The sequence below is a fragment of the Rhinoderma darwinii genome, chromosome 2 (assembly GCF_050947455.1).
Source record: "Rhinoderma darwinii isolate aRhiDar2 chromosome 2, aRhiDar2.hap1, whole genome shotgun sequence".
Taxonomy (NCBI): domain Eukaryota; kingdom Metazoa; phylum Chordata; class Amphibia; order Anura; family Rhinodermatidae; genus Rhinoderma; species Rhinoderma darwinii.
This window is the reverse complement of record NC_134688.1, coordinates 445,587,916-445,605,304: the sequence shown is the minus strand read 5'-3', so window position 1 is coordinate 445,605,304 and position 17,389 is coordinate 445,587,916. Positions and strand designations below refer to the sequence as shown.

The window sequence follows — 17,389 nt, the reverse complement described above, 5'->3', positions numbered from 1 at the left end:
GCAGTTTAACCCATTAAATGCTGCTGTCAATAGTGACAGCGGCATCTAATGTGTTTGACAGAGGGAGGGAGCTCGCTCTGTCACCCGATCGGCGCCCCCGCAAACAAATCGCGGGTCGCCGTCGGGTTTCCATGACAGCCGGGGGTCTAACAAAGACCCCCAGGTCTGTCTTCCGCAACTGCCTGTTAGGCGATGCCGGAGGCATGACCTAACAGGTTGCCTGTCAGTTTTACACTGACAGGCAATAATGCTTTGGTATACTAAGTATACCAAAGCATTGTATATGCGATCAGCACATCGCATAGTGAAGTCCCCTGGTGGGACTTAAAAAAAAAATGTCAATCAGTTAAATAAAGTTTGTTGAAAAAAATAAATAAATAATTACAGTCAAAATCAAATAAAACTACTTTTTTTGCCTAAAAAGTGGTTTTATTCAGTAAAAGTGTCAAAACAAAGCACACATACACATATATGGTATCCCCGCGATCATAACAACTTGACCAATAAAATGAACACATTAATTAAACCGCCGGATGAACGGCGTCCAAAAAAAACGCAAAAAAACCTGCAAAATTCTCTCTTTTCTCCCATTCCCCCCATAAAAAATAAAATAAAAGTTAATCTATAAGTCCTAAGTACCCCAAAATAGTACTAATGAAAACTACACATTGGCCCGCAAAAATCAAGCCCACATACGGCCACATCGACGGAAAAATAAAAAAATGACGGCTCTTGGAACGCGGCGATGCAAAAACAAGTAATTTTTTTCTAAAAGGGTTTTTATTGTGCAAACGTAGGAAAACATATAAAACCTTTACATATTTGGTATCCCCGTAATCGTGCCGACCCATAGAATAAAGTTAACATGTTATTTACGCTGCATAGTAAACGGCGTAAATTTATAACGTGAAAATCAATGCTGGAATAGCTGCTTATTTTCAATTCTCTCCTAAAATAAAGTTAATAAAAGTTAATCAATATATTGTAAGCATCTAAAAATGGTACAATTACAAAATACAACTCGTCCCGCAAAAAACAAGCCCTTATACGGCTATGTCGACGGAATAAAAAAAAAGTTACGACTCTTGGAATGCGACCGTGAAGAAACAAAAAATAATCCTTGGTCATTAACGTGCAAAATGGCCCGTTCATTAAGGGGTTAATAGAGGTGGGCCCCATTACTTCATGGCCACATAGCAGCTGCTAGGGTCATGATTTTCACATTTCCAATGTACAAAAAGGTCTATTTGTATATTGTTTCATTTTAATGATTAACACAGGACACGTTCTAGACCTTAATAAGACATTTTCTCTTTCTAGATTGTACAGGAATATGAGAGAGCAGTCATCTTCAGGTTAGGGAGGGTTAGATCTGGAGCTAAAGGACCAGGTACGTATCGGACATTACATTATGTAATCCAAGTTTTAATTATATGTAAGTTCACTGGGTAAATAAAATGGAAGAGATAAAATATATATGTGCCATAAATGTGTGATAGGTGCGGGTCCCACGTCTGCAACCCCCACCTATGAGGTGACCAGGGGTCCCTGACCCCCTTCCGTCAGGTGAGGCATCCTCCGCACCTGGGTGGAGAATTCCTGGAGAGGTGGCCACACAGCTCTATCCATCAGTTCTATACATCAGTTCTATCCATCAGTTCTATGGGAGTTACGGAAACAGCCCGCTCAGTGGCCAACGGCCAGTCCTCCACATCCCTGTGGATGAGCCATAAATGTGGGAGTGTGGAATATCCTTTTAACTGCACATAGTGACCCCAATGCCCTAAGGGCTTATTTAGACGAAAGTATAACACGTCCGTGCAACCCATGTGATTTTCACGCGCCTCGCACGGACCTATGTTAGTCAGGGGGCCGTTCAGACAGTCCGTGATTTTCACGCAGCGTATGTCTGCTACGTGAAACGCACGACATGTCCTATATTTGTGGGTTGTTCGCGCATCACGCACCCATTGAAGTCAATGGGTGCATGAAAATCACGCGCAGCAAACGGAAGCCCTTCCGTGGGACGCGTGTGATTCGCGCAACAGCAGTCAAAACTATGATTGAAAACAGAAAAGCACCACGTGCTTTTCTGTTTACAAACATACAAACAGAGTGTCATAATGATGGCGGCTGCGCGAAAATCACGCAGCTGCGCATCATATGGTGATGACACACGGAGCGGTTAAGTACCTTATGCGCGCGCAAAACGCACATGCTCGTGTAAATCCGGCCTAAATGTAATTGCTGCAGAAAATTTCTGCAGCAATTCCGCAGAAAGTAGCAGTAAATCCGCTGCGGAGAAACTGCACCATTTCCTGCGATTTTACCGCAGAAAATGGTGCGGAATTTGCTGCGTTTTTTTAAATTCTGGGACATGGTGACACCTCCTCTGAAAAATTCAGTCCACTATCCACAGCAGGAATTGACATGCATGAAAAATACGCACCGCAGGTAAATTTCAGCAAGGAAATTTTGAACTTTGTTCAATCTCACCCACTTTGCTGCTACTGTATTCCGCTGCGTATTTTCTGTCCGCAATCCCGAACGGAAAATGCGCAGCAATCTGCTACATGTGGACGAGCCCTAAGGGTATGTGCACACAACAACATCAAATAGGTCTGAAATTACGGAGCTGTTTTCAGGAGAAAACAGCTCCAGAATTTCAGAGGTTTTTACAAGTGCACGCGTTTTTCGCAGCGTGTTTTACGGACGTAATTGGAGCTGGTTTTCATTGGAGTCAATGAAAAACGGCTCCAATTACGTCCCAAGAAGTGTCCTGCACATCTTTGAAGCGACCGTAATATTACGTGCTGTATTTTGACAGCGACGCGTAAAATGACAGGTCGTCTGCACAGAACATTGTAAGACCCATTGCAAGCAATGGGCAGATGTTTGCCGACGTATTGGAGCCGTCTTTTCAGGTGTAATTCCAAGCGAAAAACGCCTCTATTACGTCTGAAAAGAGGTCGTGTGCACATACCGTAAGGGCAGATTTACACGAGCGTGTGCATTTACGGCACGAAAACCGACCGAAAATAGTCCGTACGAACATACCCTTAAATGGCAGACTTTCTAGGACAACACTTGTCTGCACAGCTTCTCCACTAGTGCGCTCCTAGTCAGGACAGGAAGGGAAATAAAGTTAAAATCTCTTTTTACAGCCTTGTGAAAATGTTTCGGCAGCAGAGAACTGGCACCAAAACTGCACGTACATGTAGATACAACCTAAGGGGTCATGCATAGAGCCATAGTACAGACTATAACTTCATCTCCATAATATGTCAATTAAATGTGGATGTACAAAAAGAGAAGCAACTTTATTAAGCTATGTTCACATCTGTGTCAGGGCTCCGTTCCGTTGGAGCTTTCCGTCGGAACGGAGCCCTGACTGGCACAAACTGAAACCAGAGGTTTCAATGGTGATGGATCCGGTGCCAATGGTTTCAGTTTGTCTCCGTTGTGCAAGGATTCCGTATAATTATTTTAGCACGGACACCCATCCGTAAAAATACCGAAAGGTGTCTATGGCCAATAGAAATGAATGGGTCTGTAATTACGGATTAAATATACGGTCGTGTGCATGGGGCCTTACCATGTAAGCAACTCCATGTTGCAGTGGAGCCCTAGCCTAAGTTGTCCCTTTATATGTTTTCTCCCTCTAGGATCTATTCCTGGTTTTGGATAAAAAAATAAAATAAAAAAAACTTGCATAAAAAATTGCACCGGAGGGGCGTGGCTAGGCGCACTGGCGAGCGGACGTGTTTAGAAGGAGCTCCGGACCAGGTCCCAGCAAACCAGGAGATTTCACCGCAACAATGGGGAAAGCTAAGACCCGAAGCTCCCTCAAATGCCCACAGACAAGGGGCACGTCTGATGTCCCCATCAGTAACCTTTTCCAGCCACTTCAGGAGTTGGTGGATCCGGACGAAGAACGCGGCGCGACCTCATGCCTGCAGGCGCCATCTTCCTCGCACCACGAGGCTGCTGTGCTTCGTCCAGAACTGGAACCGGACTCAGAGACGGCTTCCCTAGACTCTGCAGAGGGTGAGTCGGTCCGCAACCCAGCTTTCCGCCTCGGAGGACATAGAGCCAGACCAACTGAACCACCCGCTCATGAGAGAGCCGGATAGGGCGGTTGCTGCTGCCGCTCCACACTCACTGGGACAGGTGGCATATACCCCTGCTCTCTCACCTGCGCCATGTGTCACGTCCTCTCCTCCCAGCCCGCTGCACTCATCTTTGACACCAAGCGTTTCAGACAGGGGCCTGAGCCCCCAGCGAAGAAGTCGCTATTTTGCTACCATGAGGTGCTTAGCCAACTACCAGAAGTTAGCAGGGACCATAGCTCCTCCTGTGGGGACGCAGCCCTCTTACCTGTCCGCGAGTCGGGCCATGGTCTCCGTCGCATCTGGCCATCTGCTGGTGAAACTGGGGTGAGAGCCATGTCGGGATTGCCCCCGCCTGATGAGACAGCTATTACCCTGAGGGGACATCCGGAATTGCAGGCATTACTGGCCCTCCTGCCTACAAAGAATGACATGTCCCTTTTAGCTGCAGACCTTAAAACAGCTTGGCGTCAAGATCTCCAAGGAGTAAAAGGGGAGGTCACGGCGCTGCATGAACTGGAAGCATTTAAATGTCACATCTCAAAATCCGTACAAGGTTTGGAAACTAGCAGTGTGAACCAAGCTGCACAACAACGTTTTCTGGCATCTCAGCAAGATGATCTGGAGAATAGAAATAGAAGGAACAATATAAGAGTTTGTGGCCTTCCGGAAGCTACGCGCACAACGGATCTCCTTACCACTCTGAGAGGAATATTCAACGGCCTTCTGGAGAAACCCGTGGATTCTCATATTGAAATAGATCGAGCCCATCGGGCGCTTCGAGCCCGAAGTGTGGATCCGAGCAGACCCCGGGATGTAATTTGCTGTATCCATTATTTTGCGGTCAAAGAGGAGATCATGTAAAAAGCCAGGGCCCTCCAGACCATTGACTTTGACGGAGCTACTATTTCGCTGTTTCCTGATCTCTCGAGGCGGACTCTGCGGCAAAGAGTAACTCTGAAGCCGCTTCTGTCGGTGCTCCAATCTCAGAACATTCCTTATAGATGGGGATTTCCTTTTGCACTCCATGTGAAATGGGGTAACTCGATGGCAATCCTCGCTGTGCCGGAAGATCTTCCTACTTTTTTACAAGCTTTAGAGCTACCGCGGATGACTCTTCCAGCCTGGGAAAGCTTCCTCCGTGAGCCATCGGGTTCGATGTCCTCCGCTACCTCTTGGGAACCGACGATTGGTCCTGGACCGGCACCTTCTCCGAGACCACAACGTCTTCGTCGCACACCCTTCACACCACCGAGACGACCTCGTGATCGCTGATTTTTCATTCCAGACTCTCGGTGTACATATACTTAGTGACTATGTTGATGTTGCTATGGTTGCATATGTTCTAGTGCTTTTCTTTCTCCTTGATCTGTCATTTGCATGCTCCTGTTGAGTACGTTACTTATTAATCTTTGTGTTATGACCTGGTCCTTAAGGCAGTATTACCACTCACTGGTTTAACCTTCCACGACCCCCCCCATAGGGTTAACTAGTCTACTAGTATCGAATTAGCGCGAGCGAGCTTCACTTCTAGTATATTTTGCTGACAGTATTTGCTGTCGTCTTTTTTATTTTTTTTGTCTTCTCCTTTTTCTTTATCTTCTTTATTTTACTTATCTCTTTATTTGCTTTGACAGTCGTAGCGTAGGTTGATTGCCTGTTAATAAGATGACTGATATAAATGTGGCCTCTTCCAACGTGCAGGGCTTTAATGTTCCTCAAAAGAGATCCCAAGTCCTTTATGCTATGCACAAACAGAAAGCGCATATTGTTTGCCTGCAAGAAACCCACTTCCACACTGACCACTTCCCTAACTTGAAAAACAGATATTATACGTCCATGCACCCAGTGGCGTAACTACCGCTATTGCAGCTGTATTGGCTGCTACGGGGCCCGCGGCATGAGGGGACCCGTGTCGCCCGCCGGCACGGGCCCCCACCATGGCCGGAGGCTCCACTACCAGCCGCTATGGCTGCTACAGCGCGACGCCACTGAACACTACGGCAGAGCAGGGAGGTATCTCCCCGCTCTGTCATTAAACAAAAGACATGTATCCCCTATCCACAGGAGAGGGGATACATGTGTGATCGCTGGCATTGATAGGGAGAACGGGGGACTGAAAGTCCCCTGAAGTTCTCCATCACAAACCTCGGACTTCCGGGGTCTGTGTCGGCAGCTCCGTAGAAATGAATGGAACGCCGGTCACGCTTGTGCGCATGCATGTGTGACAACCAGGGGAGGGGGGCCCCAGTCAAAAGTTTGCTATGGGGCCCAGTCTTTCCTAGTTACGCCCCTGCATGCACCATTTTAGTAATCCCGAGGGCAAAACGAAAGGGGTCTCTATATTCTCCCATAAGTCTCTCCCCCATAAAATCCTGCAGGTGAAAGCAGATCCTGACGCACGCTTCCTCTTTGTTACATGTGAGATTGGTGCACATATATACACGATTGCGAGTATATATGCCCCGAACATAAACCAGGTTACCTTCCTAATTAAGACACTAGACGAACTGCAAGTGTTTAAGAGAGGAGGTTTAATTTTGTGTGGTGATTTTAATATTCCTATTAACCCTTCCTATGATACTTCCACTGGGAGATCTAGCATGGCACATAATAAGCTGAATAAGATTAGAAAACTTTTCCATGATATGTAGCTCTGTGACGTCTGGAGACTGTCACATCCTGTGGATAGGGACTACACCTTTTTCTCCCACGTACACAACTCCTATAGTAGGATTGACTATATTTTATCACATCATACCTCAAATTTACGCGTCGCGTATTGGTAGTATCCTATGGTCGGACCATGCTCCTGTCTTTTGTGCGATTACTCTGCTCCCCCAGTCTAGGGGCTCCTTCATTTGGAGACTCAATGAATCCCTCCTTCAAGATTCCATATGCAAACTTGATCTTGAGAGAGCTGTGGCGCACTTTGGACTGGATCATGCCTCTGATACCACCTCACCGCCGATAAAGTGGGAAGCCCTCAAATGCGTGTTGAGAGGGATCTTTATAAAGCATGGTGCCTGACTTAAGAAGGAAGCGAGTGTGAAACTCAGTTCTCTGTTAGCAGATCTCCATGTGTTAGAAACCCAACATAAGCGTACACTGCATTCAGATTCGCTACACAATTTGCTGCTGAAACGGCAAGAAATTCAGCACATACTCAACAAAAAATATGCCCGTTTGCAACAAATATTCTCCCGCTCTATGTGTAATGACGGGGTAGGGAGACAGACAGGTGAGCCCTAATCTACCACTCAGTCCCTGCCTACTTGCAACGGCCCGTCCTAGGCGACGGCGTACAACTGGGCGACGGTCCCTACGCTCAATAAGTGCACAACAGACAAACAGACAAGGGTACACAGAATCTAAGGGAAATGGGGCAGTTGCACACGGCAACACAGTGAGCAACAAGAGTAGTGAACGAGCCGAGTCAAACCAGGAGTGCACGAGGTACAAATCGCAGAGCAGGAGCGTAGTCAGTAAAGCCAGTGTCAAAAATGAAGCAAGTTCAATAATCATAGCAGGAGCAGCAGAGCCAGGAAACAGAAAAGAATCACAGGCAAAGGAGGAGCAGGAAATGCAGGTATAAATAGACAGAGGGCGGGAGCTAGCTCCGTCTGGCCAGGCTGTGATAGGCTCTCCCACTCCTCAGCCTCCCAGCCTGACTGGTAGAAGATCGTGTCACGCTCTCAGACTTAGGAGCAGGTGCAGACTGATTACCCACGGGCGTCGACACAGAAGCTGTGTCTGGCAGATCCTTTACACTATGTACGAATGGGGAAACAAACCCGGCAGAGCCCTGGCCTTGGCGCGTAAGAACCAGTTGTCAGCTTCCTACATCCCTTAGATTAAAAATGAAGCTGGGGTCGCAGTGCACACCTCGGACAAAATAGCGGAGGCTTTTTTACATTATTATCAAACATTGTATAATCTCCCCGCCCCTACTGAATCTTCGAGTCCACATAGCTCGCCTTGTTCTTTGACACAATATGTCTTGGACACGGCTCTCCCCACGCTAGCCGACGCGGATGTCGCACAGTTGGAGTCCCCTTTCACACTAGAGGAGTTAACTAACGTGATTAAACAATTACCGGCGGGGAAAAGTCCTGGCCCAGATGGGTCTACAGCAGCCTTCTATAAGTCTCTGTCTGACAGACTTTCTCTGTTCTTGCTAAGTGCCTTCCAGGCGCTGACCCGAGGGGTTCCAACTCCTCCTGACTTTTTATTAGCACATATAAGTGTAATCCCCAAGGAGGGCAAAGATCCACAATTAAGTACTAGCTATCGTCCCATCTCACTGATGAATACGGATGCAAAAATATATGCTAAACTTTTAGCTAATAGATTGGGGGGTCTGCTTGGGTCCCAAGTCCACCCGGATCAAGTTGGCTTTGTCCCCACTAGAGAGGCTCGAGACAATACTCTCAAATCCTTTTCTCTTATAGATTATGCGAAGCAGACTTCTCTTCCATGTATGTTGCTCTCACTTGATGCTGAGAAGGCCTTTGACCGGGTGGACTGGGGATTTTTTGTGGAAAACATTGGAGCAGATTGGTGTCGCTCCATCTATGTTACAGAGTATTAAGGCGCTATATGCGGGCCCGCAAGCCAGGGTTCGCATAAATGGCCTGTTATCTTCCACTTTTACAATACACAACGGCACACGACAGGGCTGCCCCTTGTCTCCCCTGCTCTATGCTTTAACTATGGAACATCTTCTGCAGGCTATAAGACGCAACCCTGATATTAGTGGCAAACAGGTTGGGCCGGGTGTCAGTGAGATGAGAGGGAGCTCCCTCCCTCTCTCCAAAACCATTCAGATGCGGTGCTCGCTATTGTGCACCGCATCTGAAGGGTTAAACGGGTGAGATCGATACTAATATCGATCTCACCCGGCAGAGCAGGGACGCCCCCAGCCCTCAGCTGCCTCTGGCAGCCGAGAGCAGGGAGATTTCACGGCTCCCTGCTCTGTTTACTTTATTCTACAGCAGCGACGTAGAATAGCGGCGCTCTAGAATAAAGCCCACTAATGACCGCCGTAAAAAGACGTATCGGCGGTCATTAAGGGGTTAAATACTTGGGTGTCATGATTCCCTCTAACTTCACGCAGGTTTATGCACTGAACTACTGTATGTTCCCCTTTTACAAACTATTAGAAGAGATCTTACTAACTGGGAAGGCAAGTGCTTGTCCTGGCTAAGGAGAATTAATTTTCTGAAAATGAATGTTCTGCCCCGCTTACTGTATTTGTACCAAACATTACCATGCACGCCACCTAGAACGCTATTCCGAGACTTAAATGTTTGTTTAAAAAAATTTGTCTGGGCATCTAGAGGGCCACGAGTAGCACGTCATGTCCTGGTACAGAGGAAAGATAGAGGGGGCTGGCTTTACCGGATTGCTTCTTATATTACATGGCTGCAACCCTGGCCAGGTTATTTGATATCGCTCATGCCCCGTCGCAGAAGCGGTGGATACAGTTAGAGACAGTTCAGGCGGCACTACTGCTGATCTCCTTTCCTTGGGCGCCAGGGTCGACCGGGCCTAGACCATCGACCCAGTCCCTGCCTCTAGTTGTGGGGGATTTGCTGAGGACCCTCAACCGGTATCTTTCTCAGACTGGTCTATTCTCCAGAGAAGGACCATTGACGCCAATTGTGGGAAATAAAGATTTTGCCCTGGGATTGCAGCCCTCCTTTTTGGGTGGACTTGGACAGGATACTGACAAGGGTATTACATTTAAAAATGTAATGGTTTCGGGCCAGCTGCAACAGTATGAGGACTTAGTCCCAGTAGATGCTAGGTCTTCAAGGTCGAGGTGGGACTATCTTCAGCTACAACATTACTATAACAAATGTAAACAGTCCCTACACTTGCTTAGGGAACTGACTCCTTTTGAGTGTCTGATCTCCTCGCCCTCTGCAACCTCGCAAACGATAGCTCTGGTCTACGGTCTCTTATTAGATGAGAAGAAGGAACCGAAACCCTCTTACGCACTTAGCTGGGAAAAAGAACTAGCTGTATCTATTCCGCCCGAAGACTGGGCTAAAGTGTTTACTTTGTGCCATAGGTTCTCAATTTCATGCAAGGCGCAAGTAACTAATTTTAAAATCTTGTCTCGATGGTATAAAGTTCCTGCTGTATTGCACAGGATATACCCTTCTACATCTGATCGGTGTTGGCGTTGCGGACAGGCTAGGGGAACAATGACCCATATCTGGTGGGAGTGCCGGCTCCTTCGCCCATTTTGGGAATCGATACTCTCTCTGATTAAGACCATCCTTGATATAACTTTGGATGATTGTCCAACAGTATTGCTACTATCCATAATTCCGGGTGCCACAAGGCTCTGTCCCGCACGCTGTTGGGCTATATACTGGTTGCAGCCAGGTCGGTGGAAAAGTAGCGTTGTCCCCACAGTATCAGAGTGGGTCAGGGAAATGTCACACATTCATGATATGGAAGAGTCGATTGCTCTCGTCCATCAACGCTCCGACTCACACCATCAGATATGGCAGAAGTGGCTAGATTTCCGTGATTCTCCAGATTTTTGTGCGCTCAACCCCTAGGACTGGGAGGTGAACGAGGAACTGGAGGCTGTGAGGGGAAACTTGTGGATAGGTCACAGTCATCTGTATTAGCTTTAGCTCATCTGTCTGGATTATCTCTCTTTTTTCCTTTTTCTTTTTTTCACCTCGTCTATGTCCTTCCTGCCCCTTCTTATTCCTTTATTCCCTGATTTGTAGGCACCATGATTACTCCTGGTAGTAATTCCATATCAGCCTTCTGGCAGGTTGTTTTGGCTCTTGGTATGCCCGATTTAGGCGAAGTACCAGATTTTTCGTATGTTATGACAAACTTGTTCTTTGTATATGCATAATACCTGTTGATTCATCTGCTTGTGAATTATTGCGAAATTTTATCCTGTTTTGACGAATTGTCGTGTAAGTGTCTACCCCCCTTCCCGTACATTTTTTTCCTTTCTGTATCCCTTTTGCAATTTCTGTGAAAAATTTTCTTTAAATAAAGAATTACAAAAAAAAATAAAAAACTAGTCTATATGAACCTGGCCTAATAAAGAATCAGTATGCTGTTGTTTTTAAATGGGCAAATAGCATTCCCTACTCATGGCACCTTCCTGTAATCCAGAACTCGTGGATTGTGACGTCTCTCTGGTGTCGTAAGTGTTTAACATGATATTCTCACGAGATCCCGGCTGGTAATTAACTGTAATGTGATCTGCTTCTCACTCCACTGTGTAACATAAGCTTCATATTATATAAAAGGTTTGTAAGAGTTAGGGTATGTTCACACGCACTAATTACGGACATAATTCGGGCGTTTTTGCCCCGAATTACGTCCGAAAAATGCGCCTCAATAGCGTTGACAAACATCTGCCCATTGAAAGCAATGGGCTGATGTTTGTCTGTTCACACGAGGCGTATATTTACGCGCCGCTGTCAAATGACGGCGCGTAAATAGACGCCCGCGTCAAAGAAGTGACCTGTCAATTCTTGGGGCGTAATTGGAGCCGTTATTCATTGACTCCAATGAAAAGCAGCGCCAATTACGTCCGTAATGGACGCGGCGTTCAAGCGCCTGCCCATGCCGTTACGGCTGAAATTACGGGGATGTTTCAGCCGTTACGGACGCTGCTGTGTGAACATACCCTTAGGGTATATTCACACGGCCTATTTTCGGCCATTTTTCGGGCTGTAAATGCCCAAAAAATGGCCGAATAATCGGAAGCAGAACGTCTCCAAACATCTGCCCATTGATTTCAATGGGAAAACGGCGTTCAGTTTTGATGGAGCGTTTTTCGCTGCATTTTTTACGCTGAAAAAAACGGCCGCGAAAAAGAAGTGCAGGTCACTTCTTGGGACGTTTTTGGAGCCGTTTTTCATTGACTCTAGCGAAAAAAGCTCCAAAAACGGCTGTAAAAAATGCAGCGAAAAACGCAGCAAAAATCGTGAGTGGCTTCAAAAACGCCTGAAAATCAGAGGCTGTTTTCCCTTGAAAACAGCTCCATATTTTGAGACGTTTTTGCTCACTGCGTGTGAACATACCCTTAGGCTGGGTTCACACGACCTATTTTCAGACGTAATAGAGGTGTTTTACGCCTCGAATTACGTCTGAAAAAACGGCTCCAATACGTCGGCAAACATCTGCCCATTCATTTCAATGGGTCTTACGATGTTCTGTGCAGACGACCTGTCATTTTACGCGTTGCTGTCAAAAGACGGCTCGTAAAATTACAGCCTCGTCAAAAGAAGTGCAGGACGTTTTTGGAGCCGTTTTCTCATAGACTCCAATGAAAACAGCTCCAAAAACGTCCGTAAAAAATGCAGCGAAAACGCCGCGAAAAACGCGAGTTGCTCAAAAAACTTCTGAAAATCAGGGGCTGTTTTCCCTTGGAAACAGCTCCGTATTTTCAGAAGTTTTTTGTTAAGCGTGTGAACATACCGTTAGGGTATGTTCACACGTACACGTCCGATACGCCTGAAATTACGGAGTGCAGGCGTTTTTCGCAGCGTCCATTACGGACGTAATTGGAGCTGTTTTTCTATTGAGTCAATGGAAAACGGCTCCAATTACGTCTCAAGAAGTGACAGGCACTTCTTTGACGCGGGCGTCTTTTTTACGCGCCGTCTTTTGACAGTGGCGTGTAAAAAAAATGACCGTCGGCACAGAACATCGTAAGACCCATTCAAATGAATGGGCAGATGTTTGCCGGCGCATTGGAGCCGTATTTTCGGACGTAATTCGAGGTTAAAACGCCCGAATTACGTCCGTAAATAGGGTGTGTGAACCCAGCCTTAGGCCGGGTTTACACGAACGTGTGCGTTTTGCGCACGCAAAAAACGCAGCGTTTTGCGTGTGCGCAAAAGGCACTTAACAGCTCCGTGTATCATCCCTGTATAATGCGCGACTGCGTGATTTTCGTGCAGCCGCCATCATTATGACACTCCGTTTGGGTGTTTGCACGTGGTGCTTTTCTGTTTACATTCATAGTTTGACAGCTGTTGCACGAATCACGCTGCGCAAAAATCACGGACTGTCTGCACTGCCCCATAGAGATAACATACACTACCGTTCAAAAGTTTGGGGTCACCCAGACAATTTTGTGTTTTCCATGAAAACACACTTATATTTATCAAATGAGTTGCAAAGTGACTAGAAAATATAGTCAAGACATTGACAAGGTTAGAAATAATGATTTTTATTCGAAATAATAATTTTCTCCTTCAAACTTTGCTTTGGTCTTGGAATGCTCCATTTGCAGCAATTACAGCATTGCAGACCTTTGGCATTCTAGCTGTTAATTTGCTGAGGTAATCGGGAGAAATTTCAGCCCATGCTTCCAGAAGCCCCTCCCACAAGTTGGATTGGCTTGATGGGCACTTCTTGCGTACCATACGGTCAAGCTGCTCCCACAACAGCTCTATGGGGTTGAGATCTGGTGACTGCGCTGGCCACTCCATTACAGATAGAATACCAGCTGCCTGCTTCTTCCCTAAATAGTTCTTGCATAATTTGGAGGTGTGCTTTGGGTCATTGTCCTGTTGTAGGATGAAATTGGCTCCAATCAAGCGCTGTCCACAGGGTATGGCATGGCGTTGCAAAATGGAGTGATAGCCTTCCTTATTCAAAATCCCTTTTACCTTGTACAAATCTCCCACTTTACCAGCACCAAAGCAACCCCAGACCATCACATTACCTCCACCATGCTTGACAGATGGTGTCAGGCACTCTTCCAGCATCTTTTCAGTTGTTCTGCGTCTCACAAATGTTCTTCTGTGTGATCCAAACACCTCAAACTTCGATTCGTCTGTCCATAACACTTTTTTCCAATCTTCCTCTGTCCAATGTCTGTGTGCTTTTGCCCATATTAATCTTTTCCTTTTATTAGCCAGTCTCAGATATGGCTTTTTCTTTGTCACTCTGCCCTGAAGGCCAGCATCCCGGAGTCACCTCTTCACTGTAGACAGTGACACTGGCGTTTTGCGGGTACTATTTAATGAAGCTGCCAGTTGAGGACCTGTGAGGCGTCTATTTCTCAAACTAGAGACTCTAATGTACTTGTCTTGTTGCTCAGTTGTGCAGCGGGGCCTCCCACTTCTCTTTCTACTCTGGTTAGAGCCTGTGTGTGCTGTCCTCTGAAGGGAGTAGTACACACCGTTGTAGGAAATCTTCAGTTTCTTAACAATTTCTCGCATGGAATAGCCTTCATTTCTAAGAACAAGAATAGACTGTCGAATTTCACATGAAAGCTCTCTATTTCTAGCCATTTTGAGAGTTTAATCGAACCCACAAATGTAATGCTCCAGATTCTCAACTAGCTCTAAGGAAGGTCAGTTTTATAGCTCCTCTAAACAGCAAAACTATTTACAGCGGTGCTAACATAATTGCACAAGGGTTTTCAAGTGTTTTCTAATCATCCATTAGCCTTCTAACACAGTTAGCAAACACAATGTACCATTAGAACACTGGAGTGATGGTCGCTGGAAATGGGCCTCTATACACCTATGTAGATATTGCATTAAAAACCAGACGTTTGCAGCTAGAATAGTCATTTAGCACATTAACAATGTATAGAGTGTATTTCTGATTAATTTAATGTAATCTTCATTGAAAAAAACTGGGCTTTTCTTTCAAAAATAAGAAAATTTCTAAGTGACCTTAAACTTTTGAACGGTAGTGTAGGTCCGTACGACACATGTGAAAATCGCGCGCGTTGCACGGACGTATTACACGTTCGTCTAAACAAGCCCTCATAGTAGAGAAAAAATACTCAGTTTTCTGAAATGAAAATCTACCATTTAACCATTCACTTAAATATGGAACTAGATGGCCTCAAGGAGGTTTCACACGCAGCGTTTTTTGGAAAATCACCCCTGCAGTATTTGATGCAGTTTGCATATGTGGATTCAAAAGTAATGGGCAATATTAAGGAAGGACATAAACTTCTTCTTCCTGCTGGATCCACTTCTGGCTTTGGCTCAAAAATTTGCATCAAGAACTGCAGTAGCATTTTTCCCAAAAACGACACCATATTTGCGCCACAATTTACAATTCACAATTTACAACCCTTCTTTCTCCACTTTCCGAAAGTGGCAAGAAAAGGGGGTGGGGTTTAGTGGGAGGGGCAGGGCCTTCCACCGAATGGGAAAAACTGTGTTTCGTTCCCACAGGGCATTTTTTTACGCGCCGTTTGTAAAAACAGCGTGTAAAAAAAACGCCCCGTAAAAAGGAAGTGCATGTCACTTCTTGACCCGTTTTTGGAACCCTTTTTCATTGTCTCAATAGAAAAACACCTCCAAAAACGTCCATAAAAAAACGCATCAAAAAACGCTGGCTGCTTTAAAAATGGCTAAAAATCAGAGGCTGTTTTCCCTTGAAAACAGCTCCGTATTTTACAGCCGTTTTTTGTTTAGCGTGTATACCTGAAGGGTATGTTCACACCGCCTATTTTCAGCCGTTTTTCGTGTCCTAAACACCCCTAAATACGGCTGAAGATACGTGGGCTGAACGCCTCCATACATCATAAAAAAAAGCCCCATAAAAAATAAGTGCATGTCACTTCTTGCGCCATTTTTCATTGTCTCAATAGAAAAACAGCTCCAAAAACGGCCGTAAAACAATGCATCAAAAAAAGTTTGATGCATAAAAAACGGCTGAAAATCAGAGGCTGTTTTCCCTTGCTGTGTGAACATACCCTAAGCCTGGGTTCCCACAGTGCAGATTTGCTGCAGATTTTGCATGCGTTTTTTTTAGCCAAAACCAGGAACGGAACCTAAACAGAAGAAATATATAAAGTAAGGGTATGTGCACACGTAGTGACTAAAAACGTCTGAAAATACGGAGCTGTTTTCAAGGGAAAACAGCTTCTGATTTTCAGACGTTTTTTTGAGCAACTCGCGTTTTTTGTGGTTTTTTTTTTTCGTCCGTTTTTGGAGCTGTTTTCATTGGAGTCTATGAGAAAACGGCTCCAAAAACGTCCAAAGAAATGTCCTGCACTTCTTTTGACGAGGCAGTCATTTTACGCGTCGTCGTGTGACAGCTGTCAAATGACGACGCGTAAATGACAGGTTGTCTGCACAGTACGTCAGCAAACCCATTCAAATGAATGGGCAGATGTTTGCCGACGTATTGGAGCCGTATTTGCAGGCGTAAATCGAGGCATAATACGCCTCGTTTACGTCTGAAAATAGGTCGTGTGAACCCAGCCTTAGGCCTCATGCACACGACCGTATTTTTTCCCACCCGTAAATACTGGCGTAAATACGGGTCCGGTGTCACACGTATTCCACCCGTTTTGCACCAGTATTTACGAACCCGTGCTCGTAAATATGGGTCCGGTGTCACACGTATTCCACCCGTATTTACGAGCACGTTTTTGCCGGCAAAATAGCACTGCACTAATCGGCAGCCCCTTCTCTCTATCAGTGAGAAAACGGGAAGGCACCCGTTGCCAATAGAAGTCTATGAGCCCGTTATTAGGGGTCGTAATTACGACCCGTAATAACGGGAGTTTTTACGGTCGTGTGCATGAGGCCTTAGGGTTTATAGGTCTGCTCTCCTGGATCCAATTCTGATTTTGACAAAAAATGCATGCAAAATCTGCAGCAAATCTGCACTGTGTGAACCCAGCCTCAGGCCTCATGCACACAGCCATGCCCGTAATCACGGCCCACTATTGCGGGCACGGCCGGCCGCCGACGTCTGTGGGCCACATTTTCGAGCCGTGCTCCCATACAAAGTATGGGAGCATGGCCTGTAAAATACGAAAAGTAGGACATGCTCCATAATTCCCGGCACGATTCTACGGCACGGACACCTATCCGTAGCGATACGGAAAGGTGTCCGTGCCCAATAGAACCGAACGGGTCTGTAATTACGGAGATTTTTACAGTCGTGTGCATGGGGCCTTAGGATTCAGGTCCACAGAACAAAACCGTGCACATGGAACTAACTCATAAGAATAACTCTATGACTGTAAATACACACTGAGTACACAATACAGAAGAATTATGGTATGTTCACACGCTGTATTTACGGACGTAATTCAGGCGTTTTACGCCTGGAATTACGGCCGAAAAAACGGCTCCAAACCATCTGCAAACATCTGCCCATTGAATTCAATAGGTCTTACGGTGTTCTGTGCAGACAGGCTTTTTTTTTACGCGCCGCTGTCAAAAGACGGCGTGTAAAAAGAAGCCCGCCTCAAAAAAGTGCATGTCACTTCTTGGGTTGTAATTGGAGCCGTTTTTCAT

General features: G+C 45.9%; 1 protein-coding gene across 2 annotated transcripts in view; it reads left to right on the top strand.

Moving 5' to 3' along the window:
* LOC142743584 (stomatin-like) overlaps nt 1–17,389 on the top strand; it is a 62,667-nt gene that overhangs the window by 22,088 nt on the left and 23,190 nt on the right. For both annotated transcript variants that reach the window (XM_075854494.1, XM_075854493.1), the window contains one exon: nt 1,321–1,390. In XM_075854494.1, the coding sequence (XP_075710609.1) occupies nt 1,321–1,390 (70 nt within the window). The remainder of the gene's footprint in view (nt 1–1,320; nt 1,391–17,389) is intronic.